The sequence below is a fragment of the Suricata suricatta genome, chromosome 2, assembly GCF_006229205.1.
Source record: "Suricata suricatta isolate VVHF042 chromosome 2, meerkat_22Aug2017_6uvM2_HiC, whole genome shotgun sequence".
Taxonomy (NCBI): domain Eukaryota; kingdom Metazoa; phylum Chordata; class Mammalia; order Carnivora; family Herpestidae; genus Suricata; species Suricata suricatta.
The window spans coordinates 181,678,468-181,704,675 of NC_043701.1; the positions used below are offsets into that span (position 1 = coordinate 181,678,468).

The 26,208-nt window shown below is 50.5% G+C and overlaps 2 protein-coding genes across 2 annotated transcripts in view; one reads left to right on the forward strand and one right to left on the reverse strand.

Moving 5' to 3' along the window:
* INSYN2A (inhibitory synaptic factor 2A) overlaps window positions 1–7,435 on the reverse strand; it is a 36,943-nt gene extending 29,508 nt beyond the window's left edge. Inside the window, exon 1 of the mRNA XM_029932776.1 lies at window positions 6,282–7,435. Coding sequence (XP_029788636.1) covers window positions 6,282–7,435 — 1,154 coding nt within the window. The remainder of the gene's footprint in view (window positions 1–6,281) is intronic.
* Window positions 1–26,208, forward strand: part of DOCK1 (dedicator of cytokinesis 1) — a 435,479-nt gene that overhangs the window by 166,906 nt on the left and 242,365 nt on the right. The gene's annotated exons all lie outside the window — the stretch shown is intronic.

Sequence of the window (26,208 nt, forward strand, 5' to 3'; positions counted from 1 at the left end):
ACATTTTCATCCTTTCACACAGGGAGAGCACAGCGGCACGGGCGCATCTGGCGGGGAATAGGGACCTTTCTGCTCCTGATTTCTACGCCGGCTGCTGCTTTCTCTTTGCTGCGCACAGCGCCCTGCTTTCCTGTGCTGCATCATGCCAGACGCCTGGGCAGGCGGCACACGGCACCCATTCCGAGGGGACCCACAAGCATCGTTTGTAGAACTGCCACCCACCTCCCTTCTTCCAAATATGCCCATTCCAGCTGGCTGGGTGGGAGACATCCGTCTCAGTCAGTGGGTGGGCTTGGGCAGGAGCAAGCCAGGCGTCCCTCCAGAGGTGCCCTCATGCTGCGATGGGGGTGCCTGCCTGCGCCTGGCGTTCCCCTTGCCTCTTTGAGCGGGGACTCTGGGAAGCTCAGAGAACCTCACGCTGAGACCTGGGCGGTTCCCGCGGCTGTGCCCTGCCTGCCGCAGCCGCGCACAGATTTCCACGTTGGTCCTTTCTGCTCTGCGACTTAAATTGTCCCCTTCTGCTTCTGCTGTAATTGTGATGCAGTATTTATTCTGTTTGGGCATGGATAATTAAAGAAAATTCGGAGAGATTTCTTACCCCCTGACAGTTTCTTCTACAGAGCGCCTGATTCTGAGCGATCTGTCAATACGGGGGCATAAGATAAAGCAGGTGTATCACTTCTGTCCATCTGGCATCAATATCTGGGTGAACGCAAGTCACAGGGCACAATTATGTGCTGTGATGAGCTCTTATTCCTGTGGGGGGGGTGAGACCTTTTCCAGGTTTTAAAGAAATGCTGTCATGTATATATTATACAGACAAACGACATACGTGTGGATCACACACACAAGCAGTTTGCCAGCGGACTTCTGATGGTCGTATGGGCTGGTGAGCAGGCAGGTGTAGGCTTGAACAAACACACCGGCCGCCGGTGACCTGCGGGTGCTTCAGGTGTGGGCCTGAGCTCATTCGACTCGCGTGCCCTGCTTGCCTGGCATGGGGCTCTACACGTGGGAGACCCCTGGTGCAGGCCTTGCCGGCATGGGCGTGAAGGCAGTCACACACCTGGCACTGTCCCGCACCACCTTCTGGCTGAGTAAATGTGGTCCCTACGGTTACAAGACCATGTGGCACAAGTCGGCAAACTCTGCTGATGGCCCCCCTCTGGCTCCGCATGTTTTTGTGAATCATTTCACAGGGACATGGCCACCCTTCTTTGGACACGTACCGTCTGTGACCGCTTTCACAATTACAGGTGGCAGAGCTGAATCATCAGAGTCGGAAATATTTACTATCCGGCCCTTTGTAGGAAAAACGTGCCAACATCCGCCAGGTCGAAAGGTGACACCGGGGTCTTCCAATCAGCATAGATCCCGAAAGCCTGGTTTGTTTTCTCTCTCCTCTAGACATGAGTATCTGCCCGCACTCTCACCCGCTGTGTGGCCGGCCCCCTTCCTTTGGTGATTAAAGGAAGCAGAGCTGGGCAGACCACACAGGATTCCACGCTGGGTGTGCATTCACTGGTTTCCACCCTCACATCTTTATTTCTCCTTCCTTTGTCTTCAAAGCGGCCGTGAGCACTTGCCCCCAAAGGGCCTCTGATTTCGGGGGATTTCCTTGGCTTACTTTTCTTTGCTCTCCCCGTGTGTGCCCTGGATCTCACGTCACAGAGAAGCACTCGTTCTGCGTGAGGCTGAACAGGACGGGCGGGACCCCGGGAGCAGGCAGTGGGTCACTGGGTTCAAGGCCCTCCCTGCAAGCTGCTGGACCCCTTGGGCTGGTTTGTGGTTTAGGATTTTCTCTTTTTCAGTGAGGGTCTCGCATGCGCCCTGCCTCAGTGCAGCGGAGAGCCTCGGGGCTTTGCAGGTTTCATCTCTGCCCATCCATCACATCGGAGGGCGCAGCATGTGTGCCCCCCTTCTCCCCATGCCCGGAGGTGGCGCCCAGCTGGTGCTGGGATGCTTGTGACCAGTGACAGAACACACTTCACTCTGGGCAACAACAGATCCTGGGCTCATGCTTCACGGCTCAGATAAAGCTCCTGTGTTGTTTCCAGTCTTCTCTGAACAGCAGAGTACCGTTAGATGGTCACTGGCCATTGAACCCATGAAGACACTCATGTGTGGGGTGCAGGCTTAGAAGTAAATACCTGTCTCTCTGTGGAGTGCCCGCCGCAGTGGCTGGGGGGCGCACACCGTGGGTCCAGGGGCCCCTGCCCAGCACCCCACAGCTGCTCTGGGGAATCATGACTATTAGAAGTGGTTGGATTTTTAGACTCATTGCCCTGTTTGCCTGGTTCTCCGCCTTCAACAACTACATTAATGGCTTACTGAGGCAGCTTGTGTGACCCTGAACTTCCTGGGAAGAGCCCGGAATAATACTGGGAGCTCTGAAATAAGCAGAATAATTCTTGGCAATCATCCAAGCAGAGTGACGAAATCCTGCCCATCCTGCATACGCGAGCGAGTTCAGTGAACTGCCCGAGCTATTTGACAAGGGACTAAAAGGCATGATTTTGAATACTTCTCGCACCGCTCCCTACTCAAGGAACGTGCCCTCTGACATGCTCCTATCTCCTCCATGCCCACCGTGCACGGGCTTCTGCGCCTAGCTTTGCAGACATCATCTTGAAGCTTCTAGTAGCCTTGTTTGGTAGAAGATGAAATTGAAGCTCCCTGAGATTAAGCAACTTCCCTAAGCTGAAAACACTCTGCCGAGACCTTTTGGAAGTCGACATAAACAAATGAGATTAATGAGTCTCATGAAAAATAATTTGGAAGCTACTGAATGGTTAGTTGGAATCCCCTTGCCCAGAGGAAAAGCTTCAGCGAGCTTGTCTGATGAACTCACTAGTGAAAAGAAGTCCTACTAAAAGGTCATCCATTCAGGGTACTTGGAGAGATAGACATTTAAAGAGTAGTGGCCCTTCTCTGGCTGGGTCCTAACATCGGGCACCAGAGCACACCCATGCCCTCGCCGTGCGATGTGCGTTTAGAGGCAGAATTTGTCACTGGGATTCAAAGTTGTGGGCTCCACGGTGCACAGAAGATGCCTGTCCTCACTCGCAGATAAACCCTTTCCAAAGCAGGCTGTCCATGCTTAATTGGGGGTGGAAGGTAGACAGAAATTTATTTTACTCAGCCTCTGAATCATCTCCACTGTCGATGACTTTATAAACCCTAGAATATTTTCCAAGGACAACTCTACTGATATTTTAAGTTGGCCATGGAATTCTTTGTCTTGTTACGTAATGAGTATATAATAATCTACATAAAATAGAACGAGTTTTCATTTTTTGCTATGAGGTGCAGTGGTAACCCCTATTACCTGGCTTAGACTGAGTGCATAAAGTCAGTCCTGTGAATTCCACGTTGAAAGTGACGGTCCTCAAGCATGCCCTTCAGAGGATGGGTCTGGTGCTCGGAGGAGCAGAATGTTACATTTTCTGGATTTTGTGGGCTGGCTGCAACTGGCCATGATAGCAATATTGACGCCATGGAAATCAACAAATGCTACCTCCCTCACCCAGACACCCTGGAGAAGGGTGGACGAGACCCCTTCTCTGTCCACCTGTGAGGCTGCTGTCCTTTCAGATTCTGACATACAAAAGAGTGATGGAAATTTGACTTGGGGCCAAATTAAAGACCATGGGCATGGGGAAGAGGCCACCTTCAAGGTGGCCATGGGAATCTGAAAGCACTTGAGTCATTGTTATCTGACATCAGAGTGTTCAGAGCCACAGGTTTGGAAATGAAGGATCTGGAAGAGATGTGGGAATTCACCAGGACACAGAACCGCCTTGCTGCAGTGAGCCGGTCCTGCGCAGGCAGCAGCCCAGCTGGCATTGATTTTTAAAGTCAGGCCCCCCTTCCCCTTGATCAGTGGTGCCCAGTGCTCACACAGCGAGGAGCCCAGCACTGTGCCTCGTTTGGAGGCTACTGGGGTGGTGGACTGACAGACTTTTGGGGTGAGGGCAGTGCTGTGTCCTGTGCAGGAGCCACTCAATGCACGTGGCACTTGAGCACCTGCAGTGTTGTCCCTGCAACTGAAGAACTGAATTTACAATTGTAATGAAATTGAAACTCAAGTTTGAATTTCAATAGCCACATGTGGCTGGTGGGTACCGTATTGGACAGAGCAGCTCAAGGCTTATGGGAAGAATATTGATGGCAGCCTGTGTGCTGAGAGTGTGGAGGGGACAGTCACCCCACTGGACTCAGATGTGGGGCTGCTCCGTGTTTCCCGAACCCCAGCACCTCTGCCCAGCACGACCAATCAGTCCCGGTGCTGCGGCAGGTACGAGCCCATTCAGATGCACCTGCCACTGGCCTGACTGCATTAGAAGGTCACCCTGTAGCCTCTCCCTTCACCTACAGCATGAGGGATGGCCAACAGCTTCCAGGTGCAGAAACGAGGCACAGAGGGGCGCAGCCCTTGCCCCAGGTCCTCAGAGTCAGAATTCCCACCTAGAGGTGTCTTAGCAAGTGCAGAACCACTGTGTAGACCGACAGAGTTGCCAGGAGCTCAAGGATCCCATTTATTACCAATGTCCACACTTGCTCTGATAGTGTGCACAGCCTACGCGTATAACGTGGCCCTCCTTCTGCTCTGCTCAGCCCTGGCAGTGTTTAGTTCAGCACGTACCCTGTGAGCGCACACGCTAGCAGATGCATTTGGCTTTATTCCATTTGGTGGCTTTTCTTTTCCCCACGACTAGTGATGATGGATTCTTCCTATTTTGCTGCCTGGTTTCAGTCACTACACGCTGCATCAGTCAGCGATCGGGTCCCTGTTTGGGCTTTTCATTCTTCTGTGGAAATGTGGTCTCCCGATCCACAGACCCCCCAGTAGGTCCAGCTTAATGGGTTGATTTTGGTTGTGCAGGCATTCAAGCCTAAATGAATGGGATGGGATGAAAATGGAGATGTAAGCCCAGGACTGCAAAAGGCCTTTTGGAAACATACTGTAACGTTAGGTTACTGCCAATCTCCTGTTAGATGATTTTACAACAGCTTAGTACCATCCACTGCAAACAGTCCTTTGTATGAGGGGGTGGCTTGTTCAAGAATCTGCTGCCCTAGTGACAGGCCACCTGCACTCAGCCCGAGAAGCCAGCCTCTGTGGCCAGGGCTGAGGCGTCACCTGCTGCCCTGGAGCGTACAGACTGTGTCCCCCCTGGTCTGCGGTGCAGACGCTGTACAACAACCACGGCGATCCTCTCCAGGAGACCGCACCTCGTGGTTTGTGCCCTGCCGGTTCGTCTCCTGGCTGACCTTCACACCGGCTGCTAGCTCACCCAACCAGGCGGGGGGGCCACGGGGTGGGGCGGTTTTCTGATCCCACCTCCAGGTCGCTGCCTGGAGGGAATCCAGACAGAGTCAGGGGGAAACGGGAAAGAGGAAGCCTGGCGGTGAAGGCCAAGGCTGGGAAGCCGTGGGCACTGTTTCGAGAAGAACTTTTGTTTCAGCGGAACCCACGGCCAGACTCACACGCGCCTTCCCAGCGAAGAGCTCAAGACTAGCATCCTGTCGTTAGGTCGTTTGCTTTTACGTTCGCTCCTGCACCATTCCAAGTTCAAAAGATGGGAAACAAGGTTCAGCTACGTGTTGTCGATGTCAGACCGTCTGGGCCGCCACCTGGGTACGGTTTCCCCTATGACACATCAGACCAGGGGAAGAGGCACTGTCTCCTCGTCACACACAGACAGCGGCTGCCCGAGGGTGGGCATTGCTTCTAGGAGCGCCGCAGAAGGACAAAGAGACATCTCGTCTATTGTGTAAAACCCTGCACATCCCTAAATATCCGCATTCTTGCGACGATTTAATATATCCACGTCAGCGTTTGCTTTGCAGAACGCCACCTCAATTCTTTTCTCTAACGTAACCTGATTCCTATGAGGTGAGGAGCTTCCGATTCAGAGAATTCGGACTGGTGTCCCCTATATCTTCAGTACCATCAACCTTTAGCCCCAGGACGTACAACGGAAAGACCCATCAATTCGTTCCTTCAAAATATGGGCGAATGGTCTGAATTCCAGGCCAGGCAGCTGAATGCCAACCATCAGGTGGACCTTCACGGCGAGTACGCAGTGATGTCTATCTAGCATCCTAGAATAACCTTGGGGCCCCTTTGAGCTCATGCCAACCTTGGACTATGGCCTGTTCGCAGAAATGCTGGCATTAGTCTCGCTATAGATCTGGGCTTCGGAGGCTACAGAGGGACCCTGGAGGGGTGGGGGGATGAGCCCGCACGGCGTCAGGAGAAACGGGGGTATACATACCCTTCCCGGTGGGCCTCTCCTTTCTCCAACTCCTGAATGACCCCCAAGAGCACTTTGATGGTTTCCTGGCTTGAGCTGACCAGGTCCTCCATCACCTGGAGCTGTGCTTTCAGGTCGACGACTTCCGTGTGAGGCACGATTTGTCGGGATTCTCCACCCACAGCGGCCGCCGTGCCACAAGGCTGGCTCTCCTTCTCCGGCGGGGCCCGGGGCCCCGGGGGCCGCTCGCTGCACTCAGGGGACAGGCACTGCGTCGGGGGCGAGCGGGCCGCCGCGGGTCCCTGGAGCCCATTGAGGCGCGCGGCTCTCCTCCGCTCCTGGGTGGCCACGGGGCACAGGGACCACTCGCTCGCGGTGGCAGAGTTTGACAAGGCAGCCTCGATGGCCTTTGCGCTGGGGGCAGGTGCATAAACGGCGGCCACCTCCGTTTTGAACACCGCCCCGTGGGCCAGCGGAGCGGCCTCCTCCGTGTCCGGTGTCACCCTGCCGTGCAGCTGGTGGTCGGGCTCCTGGGAGGGAGGCCGAGCGGAGTTTTCCAGAGGGTCCTCTCGGCAGCCCTGCGCCTCGGGGGTTTCAGCTGGCTCTGCGCAGTTGAGCCCGGCAGGCTGGTCCAGCTCATTCATGTGCTCCTCGGAGTGGAACACCAGGGCCGCCGTCTTGTGCACCCGGCCGGCACCCCATGGCCGGGCCTCCCCTCCGGGGCCTTCCTCCTGCTTCTCGGTGACAAACCCATTGTTTTGACTTTTAAAGGCATCCACAGCCGGGGTGCTTTTGAGATTCCCTTTCTTGCGGTCCAGGGGGAAGGTCTGGTAACACTTCTTCAGGTCCGGCGAGGTCTGCACGCCCGTGCTCTTGGTGACGTTGGGGATGGACCTCCGTGCGGGCACGGTCATGTACTTGCGGTGGGCCGCTCGGTAGGACACGGGCCTCGCCTCCCGCTTCTCGCCCGGCTGTCCCGCCGGGAGCTGCGCGCCCCTCTGCTCATTCTGCGCCTCGCAGATGTCCTTGAACCGCACCTGCAGAGCTTTGTTCCGCTTTTTGATCTGCCGGTTGGGATCCAGGGCGTACTTCATCTCCAGGGCCAGGCAGGCGGCGGGTTCGACCTCGCTCTCTGACGGCGTGAGTACGCATTTGCCGGTTTCCTTACTGACCATGATTCCTGCGTTCAGAAACATCAACACACACGTCAGTGGGACAGAAGCACACACGTGAGCAAGGCGCACTGCGCCCAGCTCGCACCGCTCCTGCCTGCTTCCTAATTATTTTTAAACAGGTGAGGTTGGCCTGGATGTTTAGGAGAATCAGACAGGCGGGGGGAATCGCCGGCAGGCGCAGCGGGGACGCGCCTCCCATCTGAACGCCCGCCTGCTTTTCCATGTGGGCCCCACTCGCCTCTTTTGATAGTAATGCATGCTTCCCCATTAGACAAACCTGTTTTACTATATTCATCAAGAAACCCAACGAGGCTGCCTCTTCCGCCTTCAAATTATCATTTTGCATACACGCCTCCACTTTATAGGCAGATGGTTTCCCAAACGCATCGTATTCGGTCTGGGCTTTTACTAGTTTTTATGAGGATGACGTGATTAATCTATTACTGGAATCCAGGAGAATTGGGTGTTTTCTTATGGGGGATTCTAGGTCCTGACCAGATACATGTGGAGTGCTCTATGATGAGGGACGGAAATAACCCCGTTTGTGTGGCTTTGCCGGCATGGACGCCGTGGGACAGCGGGGCACGCTGCTCTATGGGAACGCCAGGAAGGGTTAATCCTTGCGGCGTGGCTTGCTTCTAATGGGTTAACGCTCGCCCTAGGAAGAACACGGGTTTCCCTGCATCGACAAAGGCAGCGTTAGCAGCTCTTTTCTTTGATTCTATGGAGAGTGGTATTTGCAAAAAAACATTTTTTTCAAGGAAATTATTCATTCTAGAATCAAGTTTTGTGTTTTGATCACAACCTCCGAAAATGAAAACAATGGTGGTTGTTTCAGTATTTGAATCCCGAAAGAAAATAAAATCACAAGGCTTTATGTTAATCATGCAAATTCATCTTGGGCTGAATTATTAAATGCATCTAAAAAGGTGCAGGTGGCCAATGATCCCTCTGGGGGATGCCAGTGGGGTAAACGCCTTCACTTTATCAGGCAGATTCACAGCTGCGCATTGCACGTGGAAGAATTTTCTTGAGGGCCGAACTTGAAGAAAATAGAGTTATGTTGCTTGTGAGTTAGTGGCCAAGAAAGACAGTCAGAGGAACTGGGTGTGCAGGGCCCTGGCCTTCGAGCAGCCAGAGAGGCAAGGTCACAGACGTGAGCCAGTTGAGTAAGACCGGGCTCGGGCCTCACCACCCAGTCTGCCTGCCCACAGGCCCTTGGGGCGGGGAGGCAGGGAGAGCCGGTGAACTTGACACTGACACCTTCAGGAGCTGGGTGAGTGTGTGGGCCGCCGAGGGCTCCGCTGATGTGCGTAGACTATACCTAACACCTTTAGTGCCCTGTAGCCCATTTCAAGGAAGGAAAGTGGGGTTCAGAGAGGTTATGCCACTTGTTAATGTCACACAGCATGTAGGACATTCAGGCAGGAGCAGGGTCCCAAACTGCTGCTTCCCATAACCTCAGGTGTCCCACGGGCAGGCCGGGCACCTCCCCACATCCTTAATTTTTTTTTTCTAATTTTTTTAATGTTTATTTTTGAGTGACAGGGAGAGAGAGCTAGAGGATGGATGAGCAGGGGAAGGGCAGAGAGAGAGGGCGACACAGAATCTGAAGCAGGCTCCAGGCTCCGAGCTGTCAGCACAGAGCCCGATGTGGGGCTTGAACCCCCGAACCGCGAGATCATGACCTGAGCTGAAGTCGGACGCTTAACCGACCGAGCCCCCAGGCGCCCCTCCACATCCTTAATTCTTACTGAGTCAAGATTGCATGACAGCGGGCACGGTCATCTGGTGAAGAATCCGAGTGGGGGAAGCCCAGAGCGTCTGTTTGGGTGGGGCTAGAACTACGTGTCCCCGCGGCCAGGGCGCCCTGTTAAACTAGCCCTGGCTCTGAGCGACTCTCCGCTCGAGTTACTGAATCAAGTTAGAGAGAACTTAATTATGTCCTCACTGCTGCCAGGACACGGCAGTCGCGTTGGAGGTGGCAGAAGGGAGCTCTGCAGAAGTCGGTTTCGGTCGGACCAGTGTTTCTCAGCCTTGGGACGCCTGGCCTTTGGGGTTGGATGACCGTTTGCTGGAGGGTTCTTCTGTGCACGTAGAAATGTTCAGTCGCACCACAGCGTCTGCCCATTAGACGTAAGGAACACCCTCCCTGTGTGCCAAGGGAAGGGCCTGGGAGAGCGAAGTGAATGACCAAGAACAGATAGATGCCAGTGTCCTGGCTCCTGGGGTGGGGGGTGGGTATTCTGGAAGGTGCCCTTTTCGAAGGGCTCATCTGGAAAGGACCCAGCTCTGCTGAGCCGGGGGGAGCCACCCACTCCTGCCACTGCCGCGTCTGTGTGTCCTCTGACAACAAAGATAGTCACTCTCCTAGGTAGTCTGGAGAAGACGGGGAATATGCCTTCTTTGGTTTCTCGGCTTTACTGGGTACTGAGGCTATCCAGAGGCCTTTGTAATTTGAAACTTGAAACACTGGGCGGTTTTGGAGAGAGGAAGGGACCAGCCTGGAGCCGCTGCACATCCTGGCTCTGGGTTGGGAAGATGAGATTCTGGATGGCGGATGGAGCAGAATGTGCCTGCTACGGATAGATAATACCTACTTTTACAGACACTTATCCCAACAGGTAAAAACGATGCACACAGAAGGACTTAGTGGGGGGAAGGTATGGGGGAGCTGGGGGGACAATGAGAAGATTAACTCTTAACCCTCGGTCTTCTCTTGGAGTCATTCTTGCGCTGCCTTTGTGGCCCTGCTCTGTCATACGGTATTGTCCCATCATTCTGCAGAAGACCTTCCCACTCGGGAAAAATTCGAAAGGGAGAACATTTTCACAAAAAGCAATTTACTAGTAATTTTTCAGCCTTTTCCCTGCCACCACTGAAAAATGTGTGTCTGAATAAGTTTGGCCTACCATGCTATTCATCATCACGATTTGCCAGGAACTGCACCAAAATAATTTTCTTACATCTGTCTGCTGGTTTGGAAAGATATTCTGAATCTTGGACCCAACCATCAAACTAATAAAACAGATCAGAAAAATTAATTGCCAGTGGCAAAATAATAATAATAAAACAACTCCAGGCTCCTCTCTGTTTTACCGGGAGTTGCTAAGTATATAAAAATCATTTTCTTATTAGTAAAAATGATGGTGGTCCTCAGGATTCTTGTGCTTGGTGTCCTGTCATGATGAATTTGTTTTTAAATAGAAATGGAACTGTCCTAATCTCACCGATAAGAAAGACATCAAGGAATTCTTGTTGTTGACTTATTGGGACCTCAGATGGAGAGCTACACTCCTTTTGATGGCTGGGTAGCATTTATCCTAAAGCTTTAGGATGGAATTTTCCTGGACACTGAGAATCACTTTCATAGTAAATGGAACCTTTCCAGGGTGTTCACTTACTGTTTATTGGGGGGGGGGCGTACATAGGCTGGTAGTGATGTTTAAGGGAACAGTTTTGTCATGAAAGGAGGTCAGGTGTTCCACAGAAGACATTCCACATGTGGAACCTTCCGGCATGCTGTATCCAGTCATCATCCCTTCATGCACTCACTGAGCACATGAGTGTGCAGGTTACAGGGACAGGCCAGCGTGCTGTCCACACATCCTGTCCTAACCAAATGCTGACATTCTCCGCCCTTCACTTGGATTTTCTCCTTGACCCTCACTCTTACTCTCCTCAAACTGCAGAGAGAGAAATTGAGGTCCAGGGTTTTTTCTAATTTGCCGAGAGTCCCACAGCTCAAGGGCCCTACCCTGCATCCCTGTCAACCCCCAGCATTGACCTGCTGCCCTGCCCAGGGAAACCTGGAGCCTCTACAGTAAGTGCCCTGCAGTGAACTTCAGAAAGATCCAACGGCTAGACCTCATCTCAGTGACTTCCTTGGCCTGTTTCTCACAAGGCATGTGGGCGCGGGTGACACAAAGAACCTCCAGGTAGGTCCCCGGACCACACCTGGCCCTAAGCACAGACTCCAGTTGGGGGAGTGGGACCAACGTGTCACACTCCTCTTGAAGCCACAGTGGCATTTCCAGTGATGGTTCGCCTTGGCCATGTCACCTCCGAGGAGCGTGGGCTCTCGTTCTTGGAGTTAATCTCTTGGTTCCAAAGCAGCAGGACCTCATCAAGTTTATTTTTCATAGGAAAATTGTGTTTGGGGATTCATCGGACTGTGTCCTCTTGAGGTGAAAATGGCGAGTCACAGTTGAGCCTGTCTGGCTGGGGAGAGCTGGGTGTGGAGAAGCTGTTTGGAATGTAAATGTCTTAATTACCCTCAAATTAAAGTGCATAATCAAATGTGAGTTGTAAATATATAAACCCTGTATTTTTAGATTAGTGATGGAGAGTCGTCTCTGTGTGCTCCTTTAAATTAATAGCTTATATAAAAATGTTCATTCCGGCCCAAGGAGTGAAAAATGGAAGCAACTAAATGCCTAACAATAGGTAAACGGTTAAGTAAATTATGGTGTACGTTCACTCAGTGCGGCCATTAAAATGATAATTATAAAGATTATTTAGTATCATAGGAAAACACTTACAAATAATGGGAAGTGAAAGAAAGCAGTCTACCAAATTGTTCTGGAAGGAAGTGAACAAACATGGTCACCGTCGTGGGTGAAGATCGTGCATTTGGGGAGCTTTATCTTCTTCCTTCTGTTTTCCAGTTCTTGCTGGGGGAGCCGTAATGTTACTGTGTTGTTTGCCAATTTAAAAACCACGGGGCAAAGTCAGTCCGCATCTCAGGCAGAATGACGGGATCAGGCCCCTAGAAAGCATAAACACTGGCATCACAATAAGAAGAATCCAGAAATGATTAGATTTGGGTGTATGCAGCCTCCCAAAGGTCATCATTTACTGTTGTGGGGAAGCGTGGAATAAAGGACGAAGGGGAATTTCAAAGTCCTGACGGTGTCAGCGTGTGGAGGACGTGTGCAGATGTGTGCACACCTGCACACCTAGCGACGGACCTAAGCGTGCGTGGACAGGCAAGGGAAAGCGGCGTTTAGTGAAGACGCGTCGCTGTGTGAGCCAACTCACTGCTCGGATGAGATGTGCCGCGTTTTAATTAGACGTGCGGTGGACTTGACCTAGAGTCTGCGTTACTTCCTGAAGTAAACGGGGATCTTAGCGGCTGACAGGAGGCTCTCCTTTGGATTCACTCCATTCTGAAAGCGTCTGTGCTACCGGGCGGTTTCCAGTTTGGCGCTGTGTGGTGATCTATGTGGCACGATGCAGTTGAGTGCCCGTGGGGGCTGTTGAGCACCTTGGACTTGCCTAGACGTCCCCTAGTGTCCCATCCGTCAGTGGAGATCGCAAAAGAGCCAGGCAAGCAATCTGAAGAGCCTGGAAGGGGACTGTATGATATTATTGGTTTTTCTAGTGGCTTTCCCGCTGTTGAGACACCTTGGAGTCACAGAGGCTGGCTGGAATTCAAGATTAATTGGGTCAGCATTTTTATTCCATATGCTGAGGGAAAGCCTGAACATTAGGCTAGTCAGAATGGGGGGGGGGGAGTGAACCTACCTTCTTTAACCCTCAGCTTCCCGGAGGGAAAGGAGAGTAAGGCAGGCTCTCACCCATTAAACAAACTCATTTGTGTTGTGAAATGGTTAACCCGAAGGCCTGTTTTATAGGCACCGATTGATTCTCCCCAAATGGAAGTCCTCCCTTCCTCAGGGCAAAGCTAACTGCTATAGGTTTTGGACTGTCTTAGTTAGATTCATTATCCCATTTAATTTTCTTTAATACACTGAAATGATATTTTTCCAGACCTTTGTTCACTTCCTCAAAGGTCACTGATTCAGAGGACTAAGATGGGGGTCACGAAATGAAAGCCGACACCCCTCCGAGATTGAAAGTTTAGGGAGGAGGCTGCCCCCTTAGCACTAAGGCGTGTGGGCGGAAGCACCGCCCATCATGCCCCTTTCCCTTGATTTGTGGGATATTGCAGTAAGGCCTCCATCATTAAGAACCGATGTCCGTCCAGTCAGAAGGAGGGAAAGGGGGCACCCGTGGAACTTCGGTGCAGGCTTGTGGCAGAAGAAAAATAGCCCTCGGCGGGACCCCCGTTCACACATCTCTGTGATTTCACATAAACACATTTCAACCAACAGAAAACCTACAGTCGATGACTTCAGCCACATAACGTAAGTCAGTGTTGCCACAGAGATTCACCCTGGCCTGTGTCTAATGAGCGGGGAACCATCTAATGAGAGGAAGTGAGCCGTCCGTGTTCCACATGGATGTTGGGGTCTGATGCTGAGGTCTTAGGAAAACCAGAAAGTGGCCCTCGTCAACAAATCTGACGTTTTTCTTCATTTGTTTCACTATTGACTTAGTTCTTTGATCTCCAGCTTATACTGATGTTAACCTTTGCTCATCCTCTGTCCGAGTGGAATCTAAATTAGTAGAAATGAATTAGCAAAATTTTATGATGTTGGCAAAAATCAACAGGGAGAAATGCCTACTCCGAGGGAGATGTTACATCAGCCTCGAGAACAAATCTGTATTTGTGGCAGTGAGCTGTGCTGACTGATAATGTCCAAAGAGGGTCCAGAAAAAACCATTCCAACAACCCACCGAAATCATGTGTAAGATTAGTAAGAACTCTCCTTCCCAGTCAGCACGACTAGAGGCAACATTAAATGTAAGTGCTGTAGCTTTGAATGTAGCTCATTGGTTGGTACAGATCAGTGTAGCAAATGCCCCACGCACTCTCCTGTCTGGATGGTTCCAGGTTATTAAGCAACACTGGCTGCTAGTTTGGAGCCCCAAAGAGGTTGGAGTTGGTTGGATGTGGACTCGGTGGTCTCCCATGCTTAGACTTTATGGGAATCTCAATGGAAAACATGTCCATAGTGGATGAACTTTGGGGTTATTTCGCCTTACTCATTGTGACCAATCTGTATTTTTTTTTCTTTTTACTAAATGCACATCTTCACTCATGACACACCTTAAGCTAAAATTAGAACATTGATTATCCCAAAAATACGTATGTCAAAAGAGTATATGTTTTCCTTGATGTTTCTCAAAGTTGAATCTCAAGATACCATTTGGGACCACCCAGGGCAGGATTTCTGCTTGGAGGTAACAAGTCACTGCAATGGCAATGACTTAGAGTTGAAGATGCAATCTGTCTTTCCGGCAAGACCATGTGAGTGCCCGTCTCTTACCCTCAAAACACATCTCCCTTGTATTTTCACTGTGGTGCGTCTCCTGTCTTTCCTTGGTCTGTGCAGACAATAGACTTTGCAAGGTCTTGAGTTTACTGCAGGGGTGGCTGAGCTAAGGTTGAAAGGGAGAAATGATCATTTCTTGTGATCAGTTTCTATTTATAAGTGGACAGCAAAACATAGAGAAATGACTGACCGAGGAGCCCGCTGTACAGAATCCTAACAAGAGGCCACAGGCCATGACCTAAGATCCTGGGGTGGTCTGTCCTTATCCCAGAAACATAGCTACTACGCTCCCCTTGGCCACACAGGGAACAAAGACACCCAGTCGTACATACAAGACTGAACTTGGCTTGCAATGGTGTCTAAAGACGCGTCTCCCAACTCGGGATGGTGGAGAGTCCCTCGCTCTCCACTGTGAGGTCACCCTAGCAGGTGCTGGCAGCGCTTTGCCTGATTCATTCTCTAGTTTAATTCTTTGAAGCCAGGTTTCTCTAGGTCCCAGTGATTTTTGATTTTCCTTCCTGTTCCTTGACCTATGGGCTCTTCCTTTCTGTTCCCATTGCTCCCACCCTGACCTTGGTGTTCTCACACCCCCTGCCCTCAGCTCTCCATCCTCCATCCTGCATGTTCTGCTCATCCAGGCTTTGAGTCCCTGTACTGTCTCTAGAACATTCCATGAGCAGTCCCTGTTTTGCATCTTCGGTTCCCGGGGTTCGAGGTCCAGGACCCTGCTTCTCACCTCCTCTCCCCAGGTCGCCTCTTCTTAATGGTCCAGTTCTACCCCCACCCCCTCTGCCTTCCCCAGTCCTCATGCTGCCCTCACTGACAGGAAGAGGAGCGCCTGCGCATCTGCAGGGACCCCGGCTTCGTACCGGGTGCTGGGCACTCACGAAAATGAGGCCCAGGTCAGTTGCATCTATCAATAGCACCAGCCCACTGCGCCTCCTTGGGAGATGTGGAGGAGCAGGCCTAATGCCTGAGTCACTTTCCTTTGACGTGTGTCAGTTCTCTCCCAATACAAATAGAAGTGACTAGAGATGAGGCCCCTCAGAGCGGCCCTTCTCTCCTGAACTCGGTCGGCTTTGTCACCTGCTGATTCGTCTAAGAACATAATGATGTGCATCACTGTATCCTCACAGCTGGGGCCTGCCCCGTGGATTTTTAGGAGGCTGACAAGGGGCATCCCATGTTGGTGGCTTCTAAGGATACTTTCTGCGTCACCTGGATCTTCAGATCAGGTGGAAGAAAAGCTGGGTAGGAATTACGTGAGTGGAAGGGAGAAGGCTATGGTTTCCTGAGGTTAATAAGTAAAACCGTGCTGAGATTTTTATCTTCTGAACCTTGGCGTCACCATCTTGAGTTTGAGTGTTACACAGTATGACCTCAGATTTTCTTCTGTGCTTGCGGAGGTGAAAGAGATGACCCCCGTACACTGGCAGAGATGAGTGAGTATGTGGTTCAGAAATGGTGGATACATCAGCCACGTGAGGCTCTAAGGGTGCCAATCCCCGCGTAGTCAAAATTGTGCATATAACATTTCACTCCCCCAAAACGTAACTCCTAATAGCCTACTGTTGACTGAAAGCCTTACTGAATTAACACATCTTTTGTGGTACATGTATTATCTTCAGTATTCATACAGTAAATTAGAGAAAAGAAAATGGTACCAACCAAATTATACGGAAGAAAAAAGTACATTTACAGTACTGTACTGTAAATCAAAAACTAAAAACTCAACCTATAAACGGACCTGCACAGTTCAGACCTAACGTTGCATAAGGGTCAGCTATATGATATATATATATATTTTTTTTTAATGTTTCTTTTTGAGAGAGAGCCAGAGCACAAGTTCGGGAGGGGGCAGAGAAAGAGAGGGAGACCATCTGAAGCAGGCTCCGAGCTGTCAGCACAAAGCCCGACACGGGGCTCAAACTCACAACCGTGAGATCATGACCTGAGCCGAAGTTGGAGGCTTACCCGACTGAGCCACCCAGGCGCCCCTGCTGTGTGTTATATTTAATCGTGATGTACAGCCGGGCCCCTAACGACACGTATTGTAGTAAATAGGCCTTGCTGGGGAGTGCTAGTCGATGGGTTCTTATATTATCCAGCTTTGTTCTCGAAAGTGGGACATAGTAGTGGCAAGATTCAAAAAGAATTTAATTCAAACATTTCAATAGCTTGGGATAACAAACACATGTGAAAGGGTAGAATCTTTGCTAATCTCAGCCATCAGCTTGGCCTCTGGGTTTTGCTCTAGGGGAGGAGACCTGGCCTTCGGGGCAGGGTGGGGGCAACCCACGGAGGGCTGGAGCGCACCTTTGGGTCCGGTTACACTTGGGAAGAGCATGTTTGGCGCACAGCTTTTGAATGAAACAAATACCTTCCATCTCTCCTCACTCAGAACTGAGGACCTGCCATCTGAAATTATACTCAGTAGTAAAATCAGTACTTAGAGAGGGAGTTCCACACTATTCGTGATGAATGTGGAGAGGAAGGAAAAGGGGGATGGGGAAACGGGGGTGGGGAGTGTGAGAGGGACAGACAGACGGACACAGGAGCGGAAGGGTGACCCTCGGGGAGGTTAGCCCCTGTGAATCGTGTCACCTCCTGCTTACGTACTTGGTGCCCCTGCCTTCAGCTCTATGACTCTCTGGAAGTGGCTGCTGGGGCAGCCCCGTGTCCTCCTCTCCAGAATGGAGTCTGACGGCGCATCCAGGCCCGGCCGGGCATCTGAGCCAGGACATCATACGGCGTCATGTTCTATGAAGCCCCCAACACAGTAAGCGGAGGGTTGAATCTAATGAATCACCCTGTTTGAAGTTGATATTTCTGTGTTCTGCTCCTACCTTGACGTCTCTCCGAGACCACCCCCCTCCCCTCCCCCGGATCGGGTGGCCTCTTCCTTCAGGAGGCCTGGGAGAGAGGGACCAGACGGGGGAGGGGGAACGGATTCTGTAGGTTCACGAAGAGAGGTTAGCAGCAGGGTGAGTAAGCAGTCCTGATGATCAGGACCCAAGTCTGCATACATCACAGCCCTAAAAGTACTTTTTTTAAGGAAAACAGGACTCTTTCCAAACCCATAAGTGACCCTTCTGTGCTTTGACCTTGAAGCTGTGGACGGGAGCACAGGTGTTAAAGAAGTGGAACCTTCTTTAACAAGTTTTGGAGGGTTTTTTTTTTCTTTTTATAGCATTCTGAGACACGTAGGAGAAGAGACTGGATGGAGACTGCGTAAGGGCTTAATCCTGGAGCCCGTCTTTCTAGAAAAAAATCTATCAGTCCCTGCCCCGGTCCGGGTCAGTCAGACTTCCTGGAGCTGGAGACAGGGCGGCAGAGGTCAGTGTCATCATCCGTCACGCAGAGCCTCTAGGCCACATGCTGTTTTGTTTCCCCCCGCCCCCCCCCCATTCTCTTCTCTTCTCTGCCATATCTGTGGCACATAAGGGAACCCATAAATACTTACTGAATGAAAGAAGAGTGAGTGATGTCCCCGCGGGGGCGGGCACGGCCAGCCCCTTCCATTCTGTCTAGAATGAACCTGGGGCACAGCCAGATGCGGGGCCGATCCCCAGCACTGCCCGGGCCCCAGCCAGCAAGGTGGGGCCGGCGTGGGGCCAGCCTCACGTTCTGCGGAGGGACAGTGAGCGGCCAGTCCTCGTCAGGCCTTCAAACACGGCTGTTCGGTTGTCGTCCTTGCCCTGGGGGCTGATGCCTGGATGGCAGAGTCCAAATAAATTGGCGTCTGGCCAGCCAAGAGCAGGAATAGGACATCTTCACACCTCTGTCCTTTTGGCATTTCTGGTCGGGGATGGAAAACATCTAGGATTCTGCCCCTCGTAGGAATCGCACGGCCGGGGACAGCTCTTCCCAACCATGGATCTGGGCTTTGAGATCAGTTACAATCTTTTTTTTCTTTTCTTGTTGCAGAGAATGATGTACTTTTGGACTTTCAGTGTAGGATTTTAGAAATTGGTGAGGGGAGTACTCAAGATCATCTGTTTAAGATTCACACACACTAGGGTTTTCTGGACACAGCGATTCCTGTGTATTTTTTCTCCTATGATCCTTAAGAACTTGGAGGTAGAGACTGCTAGCCTGATTTTGAGTTCTGGCCCTTCCTGGAATTAGTCTAGAATCTGGTGCATGTCATACAGCCTGGGGTGGGGGAGGTGAAGGTGAAATAAGAGCTAATACTTCCGTGGTGCTTGGGACAGACTAGTTACCGTCGTGCCGTATGTTCTGACACTGCCTTCTCCAGACGCTCTCTGAAGGAGAGGCTCCCAGGTTTTGGGTTGTTTTTTTTTTAAAGTTTATTTATTTATTTTTGAAAGAGAGAGAGAGAGAGCAGAGCAGGAGGAGAGAGAGGGAGGGGGAGAGAGAATCCCAAGCAGGCACCATGCTATCACCACAGCGTCTGATGCGGGGCTTGAACCCATGAACCATGAGATCACAATCTGAGCTTGGAATCAAGAGTTGAACGCTCCACTGACTGAGCTACCCAGGCACCCCTGAAGTTCCTATTTTTTCTAAAGGTGGGGACATCGGGGCACTGATAGGTGAGTCCATGCCCATGGCCCACACGGATGGTGACTGTCAGCAATGGTAGTCCCCATGCAGACAGTGTCACGTAGACTCTGCTCTTGGCACTCTGATCGGTGAGGAGGGCTCAGTCGATCAGGGCCTTCAAAACCCTCAGTGTGTGGTCCTGGTGAAGTTGTCTCTGGTCTTGCAGGGGCTGCTGATCCGAACAACACACTTAGAGCGTGTTACGTATGTGGGCGACATCAAACACAGTCCTTGACAGAGACACCTGGAAGGTTTCAGCCTTGAGTGTCTGAATACAAGTATACAGTTGTCTTAGTTTAGTTTTGTTTTTATTTTCAAGCTGGGCACACCATTGGTCATTCTCACTGACTCTTCAGGTCTAGAGTTAGAACTGGCGTCTCCATGTAGCGTGTCATGTTCGCTAGGAGCGCACTGAGAGCCTGACGCCCTGGCTGGCGGTCCGTTCTCTACCACTCGCTCGGCAGTGGGCCCTGCTCCCCAGTGGACCTGCCCCACGCTTCCTGGCTCGGGAAGACTGGGTGATATTTTCGCAGACCCAGTGTTCCGGCCATGCAGTAAATTCCATCATTCAGCCTTACGCTGGGTATTTTTGGCACACTAAGAAATCCGATAGACACAGCACATAAAGTGGAGATATACTTCCAGGAGAGTTAACTTCACTTAAAGACACATATATAAAGGAGCAAGAACAAAGTGACTCAAGCAAGGATGGAAACCACTTCTGTGCAGCCCTCAAGCTCACAGTTACCATTAAAACAAACACACATCGTAAGTGTTGAGAAAGCAGCGCTCACTGGGCTCTTCAAGGACCGGAAAACTCAAATGAAAGATCTGGCTTGACTGTATTTTTTAAATTTCAAATGCTCTACCCTGGCATGTGGCACGAACTTTTCTCGGGAATGGTTCCTGTCCACCTGTCTCTGAGCTGTGTGAGTCTCGAGTGCATGATTAACAGGAACCTGGCCGTTCGTGCCTGTAATTTCAACAAAGGAAACAGAAAAAGAGCAAGTCTTTATGCAGTACTCTGGTGTTGGTAACAAGGAAGTAATACATTGATGAGCCTGGCCCAAAGACCAATGGAGTTGACGTCCTAGGTCAAGGCCAAGAGGCAGACGGATATCTTCTGGTCATCTTCAGTTGACCAGTGAGCTCTCCAGTATGTTGGTAAAGCTGTAGTGAAAGTTCCTTCCAACCAAAAAATGCCAACATTTGGGGGTATAAGCATTGAATCTGTCTGATTGAGGTGTTAGAATTTCTCATTTCTCCTTGTTTGTTGTTTTACTCTGACAGTAGGCCATTAAACTCCCAACACATTCTTCCTTTAGAAACTAGTGAATTTTTACCAAAGAAAACTCTAAGGTTGCATTGGTGGGTAGAAACACCCAAATCTTTGATTCCTTTTTCTTGCCTAAACACCGTGTAGCCGGATGTAAGGACTGTCCATTCCTAGAAGCAGGCTTCCTTTATTAAATTAAAAGGATTTTCTTTTAATGTCTACTACAAAAAAAGCACAACTTGAAGTGAAAGAGAAAAATTATTGTTCAATCTGATTCCCTGAATTTCTAGCAAAATCATTGACCAGCTTTATTGTTAATAGCCTCATTAAATATTTATTAAGCATCTGTTATTAGATAGTACTATTCTTAGTCCTTTAAGAATTTCTTTGTCTTGTGAATCCTTTACTCCATTTTTTTCTCTTCTTTGAAAGTATTCCTCATGTTGCTTCTAAGAAGTAAAAGACGATGAAAACTGTATTTTTTGAAATAGCATTTCTGGTGGGAAATTCCACCTTCACTTTCGAATAGTCATCACGTCTTTTCCCTCAAACCTGCTGGCTCCCTGACTTCCTGTTTCCATTTACATCACCCACCACCCTGCTTAATCTCTTCTTCATGTTGCCGTGTTACAAAGATGAGCCATGCAGGATATTTCTCTCACAGCTGTCCCCTGACATCTGTCCCTAGTGCCACCACTCACCCTTGGTACCAGTCAATTCTCACCCATGACACCCTTTTGGCTGGTTCACCTCTAGTTAACAAGACTCAGTCTATCCAAAGCAGCTGGAAGACAAGCACTCCGTGGTTACCCACAGCTAGTGAGTGGAGGCCCTTCCTGCCCGCTGATTCTTCCTCAAACTGGCTTGCACTGCGTCTTCACTCTCTACCCCTCACCCCTACACCTTTGCCTGGTGTCGCTTCCCACTCTTCCCATACAGATCCCCAGCTCTGAGCGCATGACAACGGGCCCTCAGCTCCGGGGATCCCGTGTGCTGGACTCTGGGGTCCAAGCCCAGCCTTTGGCCCAGCCAGGGTGTTGCTTTCTCTTGGGGACCTCCACGTGTGCTCGACTGATTCTACCTCGCCCCTCCTTTCGCCCTCCTGGGCTGGGGCTTCTGGAGCCACCTGTCATTTGGGTTTGTGACGCTCATACGTCGTCCTGGTCACTGCTGCTACTGCTCAGTACATTTCCACAAACAAGCAGTCCTTTGTAGACTCATGTCAGTCTACCTCCTCTGTGTTTGCCCATTTTCAGAACGCAGGTTTCATGATTCCAGGACATTTCCAAGGACACGAAAGCCACTTACCATGAAAGCAAGCAGATTTCCTAAAGCAACGTACAGTTGACCTAAGGTGTTTAGCCTAAACGCTAGGACAGATGCAAAAGATAACGGAAGGAGAAGTTGACATACATAGGATGCTTCCCTGGAAACAGCTAGTGTGGAGGGACCCACATCACTGCCGAAATGACCGAGAAACACGAACAAAGGCTGGTCAGTTTCATTAAGGTTGGATGCGAATGTGACGTGTCTCCACCGTGCTTCCTCAGCTGAGCAGCTGGAAGACATGAGCGGGGAGGCCACCAGCGTCCCCTCTCCCCTCACCCCCTCCGGAGCACCAAGGAGAGAGCAACTTTTCTTTGTGCAGGATTTGTGGCCTCCCAAAGTCCTTCTCATGTCCCTTGTATGCTGTCGTTTACTGCATTCCATTTTATGCCCAAGGCTAGATTATTAAGGATTGAATTGGAATTTTCCATAGTAACTGCAGCATAAACTTTGATTAGCATTTTGCCATGGTGTTACGATTTTTAAAAAATTTCTTTACCCCTGCCTGGCTGTAAGAGCGTAACTCAGGTGAGCATGCCGTGTGCCAGCCAGATCTCTCTGATCTTTTCTAGCCCAAACCTCCGTAACAGCAAGATGACGTGAGAAAGACAGTAATATGCGTGTCCAGTACTCTGAATAATCTGATCAATAGACTAGAAAAGCAATATTCACGAATATTGACTTCGGAGACATCTCTTTTCCAATCCCTTTTAAATATGGTATTAGCAAAAAGCTTTATAATTTGGCAACATGATTCCTTCTTGTTCCCAATATCTCCTTTTCTGTATTCACGTTAGTTTTCTCTGTGTCCCAATTAGAGCTGAGAGTATGCGCTCAGCAGAAAGACACAGAACTATCAGGTTAGAGTGTTTTGTTTTTATTTAGATCAGCCGTTTGACTCTTGATAATATCTCTGTATACCTCCAAGTCCCTCAACTCATTCATTATGATGTGAATGATGTCGGAAGTGCATAGGACTCAAACCCACACTGAATATCCTGATGGTGTCTGGTAGAGGAGATGCTGACTGAGTTTATATCCAGGATTGGGTTTGGAACCAGGAGATGCCTTCTGAAGTTACGGTTTCTCTTCCTCTTTGCGCTAAGATTCTAGGTCCCTTGGAGACACTTTAGTGCCTCCGGATCTGAGGCAGATACGATAGCATACATAGTCCAGGGGTTCAACCTGTACTTTGTACGGTTTATTGTTACACGTGAGATGACATCCTGACAGTGTGTTTATATGAATCCCAGTAGGGTCCCCACAACTTGGTACCAATCCACTACTCTGTCCCAAATCATAAGCTTATAAAATAAATGGATTATGGGGCGCCTGGGTGGCTCAGTCGGTTAAGCATCTGACTCTTGATTTTGGCTCAGGTCATGATCTCACGGTTTGTGGGAGTGAGCCCCACTGAAAGTGCATGGCCTGCTTCGGAATCTCCCTCTCCTCTCTCTCCTCCTCCTGGGCTCATGCGCTCTCTCTCTAAATATATAAATAAACACAGAAAATAAATGGATTAATAATTATGATGTCTTACCACATTTATACTGTAAGTTAACTTATTGAAGAAAGACTTATCCAAATGTTTGTATGTGAATTTCACGGTAATAAAAGTGTTGTCATATAATATCAATCATATTAAATTTTCCTTTAAAATATTGAAGCACTCCATAATGTTATGAAATATTAAAATCAAATATGTGAGGAGACTGGGAAGGATTTGCTTCATAAATTATGTCAGCTAATTTTGAACTGGAAGCGAAGGTCTCGGTGGAATTGTGGTGGGACTGTTGAAAAAGGATGCCAGGTTTGCTTGGAGGCCCCTCATAACCTCCCTTTCTCCCAGACAACTGCGGTCTGCCTCAAACAGACATGCTTTTTTTGGTTAACCGCTGATTGGTTAAGTAGCATCCTTGACGGGTTACCTGCTCAGGTGTCTGGCGGGCTGGTCCAGATCTTCAGAATAAAAAATTCCCACTGCCCCTGCCCCCCGCCTTCCTGCGTGGATGCTGGCCCGTAGACCATCGCTGTGCCATCTAGCTGTGACGGCTTTATCGTTATTCCCCGAAAAGCAGCCCGTTCCCAGCAGTAACTAATCTCCTCATACAAGAGAGTTTGGTAGTTTTTGCTCTAAATGAGACAGCCATGGGATGGAACAGCCCGGAGAATACAAATGTCTAGCTAAGTGAACACATCTGTCCAGCTGCTCTGCTGTGATCAACTGTTCGGAGAATCATTTTTATTTTCTGACTGCCTATCTCAGTGTGTAGGAGGCTTCTTGGTAGACTTATGCCTTTCATGCACAAGCCTTTCAGTTACGTGCTGATTTACTTGGATTTTTTTTTCCCTCTGGATGGAGGGAGAAACAAGACAGAAATTCCCTGTCCTGTCATGGGAAAAACAATTTGGCAGAACAGAGAGGCCCTGGGTAAACAGACTAATTAGGGATTATCCAACTTTCCATAGGGCTTTGTGAAAGCTCTTCGGGCAAAGCCTGGAGCTCTCCAGGTTTTGCCTTCTTACCCTGGATCCTAACCAATGTTTGTGCTCCTCAATAGGAAAATGGGCCTGATTCAAGTAAAAGCTCCACGTCTTAATCATCATAATAAAAAATGAAGTCGTGACAACTGTACTAAGTTTAAAGCCTACTCTGTGTTTCAAGGGCATCCTGTCTCTAAGCAGAGGGCTTTCATTTAGCTACAGAAATTAAACAGAATCCTTCTGTCTTTAAGGAAATGATGAATTTAGTGAAGAAAAGCTCACACTCTCTGTAGCTAACATAATTTATGCGAAATCATGCAATTAGTGATAGCTCTGCTAGACATTTCTTATCCACTTGCACCTCTAATAAAACCTTCCTGAGGAGCAGTGCCATCTAATGTAAGTAGTAAACATGGGTAGTAAACTACTGATATCTGGGAAGGCGTGCAGACGACAGGCCTTTCGCTTTGCCTCTGAGCTGACTGTGCCCATGTGCTAATCATTCTTGCAAAAAAAAAAAAAGGCAAGGATAAATATGAACTTTTCCTTTGGAAAGGAGCATTCAACAGGATATGAATGCAATAAATAGCACAACGTGAATAGTACAAACCGGCACTTTCCGCCTCTGCAAAGTGAAACGATGGTTACTTTCTGTGGCATAAGCTTAATAACGTTAGAGCATTCTCATATATGCACGACTCGCTGGGAATGGCCCAGATCAGGTGATGTGGGTGTTATTTTTCAATCAAGTCCCCTTGGCTCTAACCTTGACAGCCCCCCACTGGCATACAGAGAGGTAACCCCTAGCAAGTCCCTGGCCAAGGGAAAACCTCCAAGCGCATGGACCCTCCGACAGTCTGAGCTGTAGTCCTGTGAAATGATCGTGAGGGCCCCTCGCCAAGGCAGGGCTGGCCCAAAGTTCCTTCCCAGTCTGCCCAGTTCACCTCAGGATGCTTCCGCAGGATTTAAGCGCCTAAGCAGACAAGGTCAAATCAAACTGCTCCACTGCTGCCTCAGGCTCCAGCCCCCAGGCACAGACCTGCAGCAGGAAAGGGGTCCTGGCAGAAGCCCTGTTCTGCAGCTGAGCCAAAAGCACCGACTTTCTCCCCTATTTACTCCAGAGGCGCCTCTCCTCCCCCACTGCTGGCATCCCCTTATCGCCAGCTCCATCTCCCTGTGGCATATTTCTGGGTAGTAGAATGCTGAGGTCACAGGGACAGCTTCTTTATCCCAGCGATGGAGACGCCAGCTGGGAACCCTGAGCATGAACCAGCAAGACGCAGACTCTCGCTCTTGACTTTGGGCTCCAGGCGCTGCCCTGGCCCGCGGGCACCCTCCTCCCTCTTGCCCTCGCCCACCAGCAAGCTCGCTGGCTCGCCTCTGCAGCATTGGTTGGTTTCCCACGCCTGTCCCGGGCTGACACGGGATGCCGCGCACCCCGAAGGCCCGCGGGCACCGACCCCGGCCCGCAGCCCCGCGAAGGTGCCAACCCGAGCGAGCCCCGGCGCCACGGGAGGAAACGGGCATTTCACGTGGGCATCTGCCTTCGCTCCCGCTCGCTCCTCTCCTTCGCGGCCGGCGTCAGGGCCCCTCCGCTCGGACTTATTCCCCCCCACCCCGAAGTTAATCAGCCTTACTTGCCAGTTCGCTCTAGTTTGGAAAATACTTAAGCCGCCTCGAAACGTTCCGGGGACGCGGCCGCCCGCGATCCCCCAGTCCTGCCCGGCCGCGGCTCTCGGGCGTTCACGAGGCTGTGGCGTTTGTCTAGAACCGACAGCGTAGACACGCAACCCCGCGCCTCCCAGGCCGTCGCCAAAGTTGCCAGACGCCCCTCGGCGACCCGGCCGTGCCGGGGGCAGTTGCATAACCTCGCCCGCCGCCCGGTCCGCCCCTGGCCGCCCCGGCGCGTCCCGGCCCCCGGGAGCCGCCGAGTCCCCGGC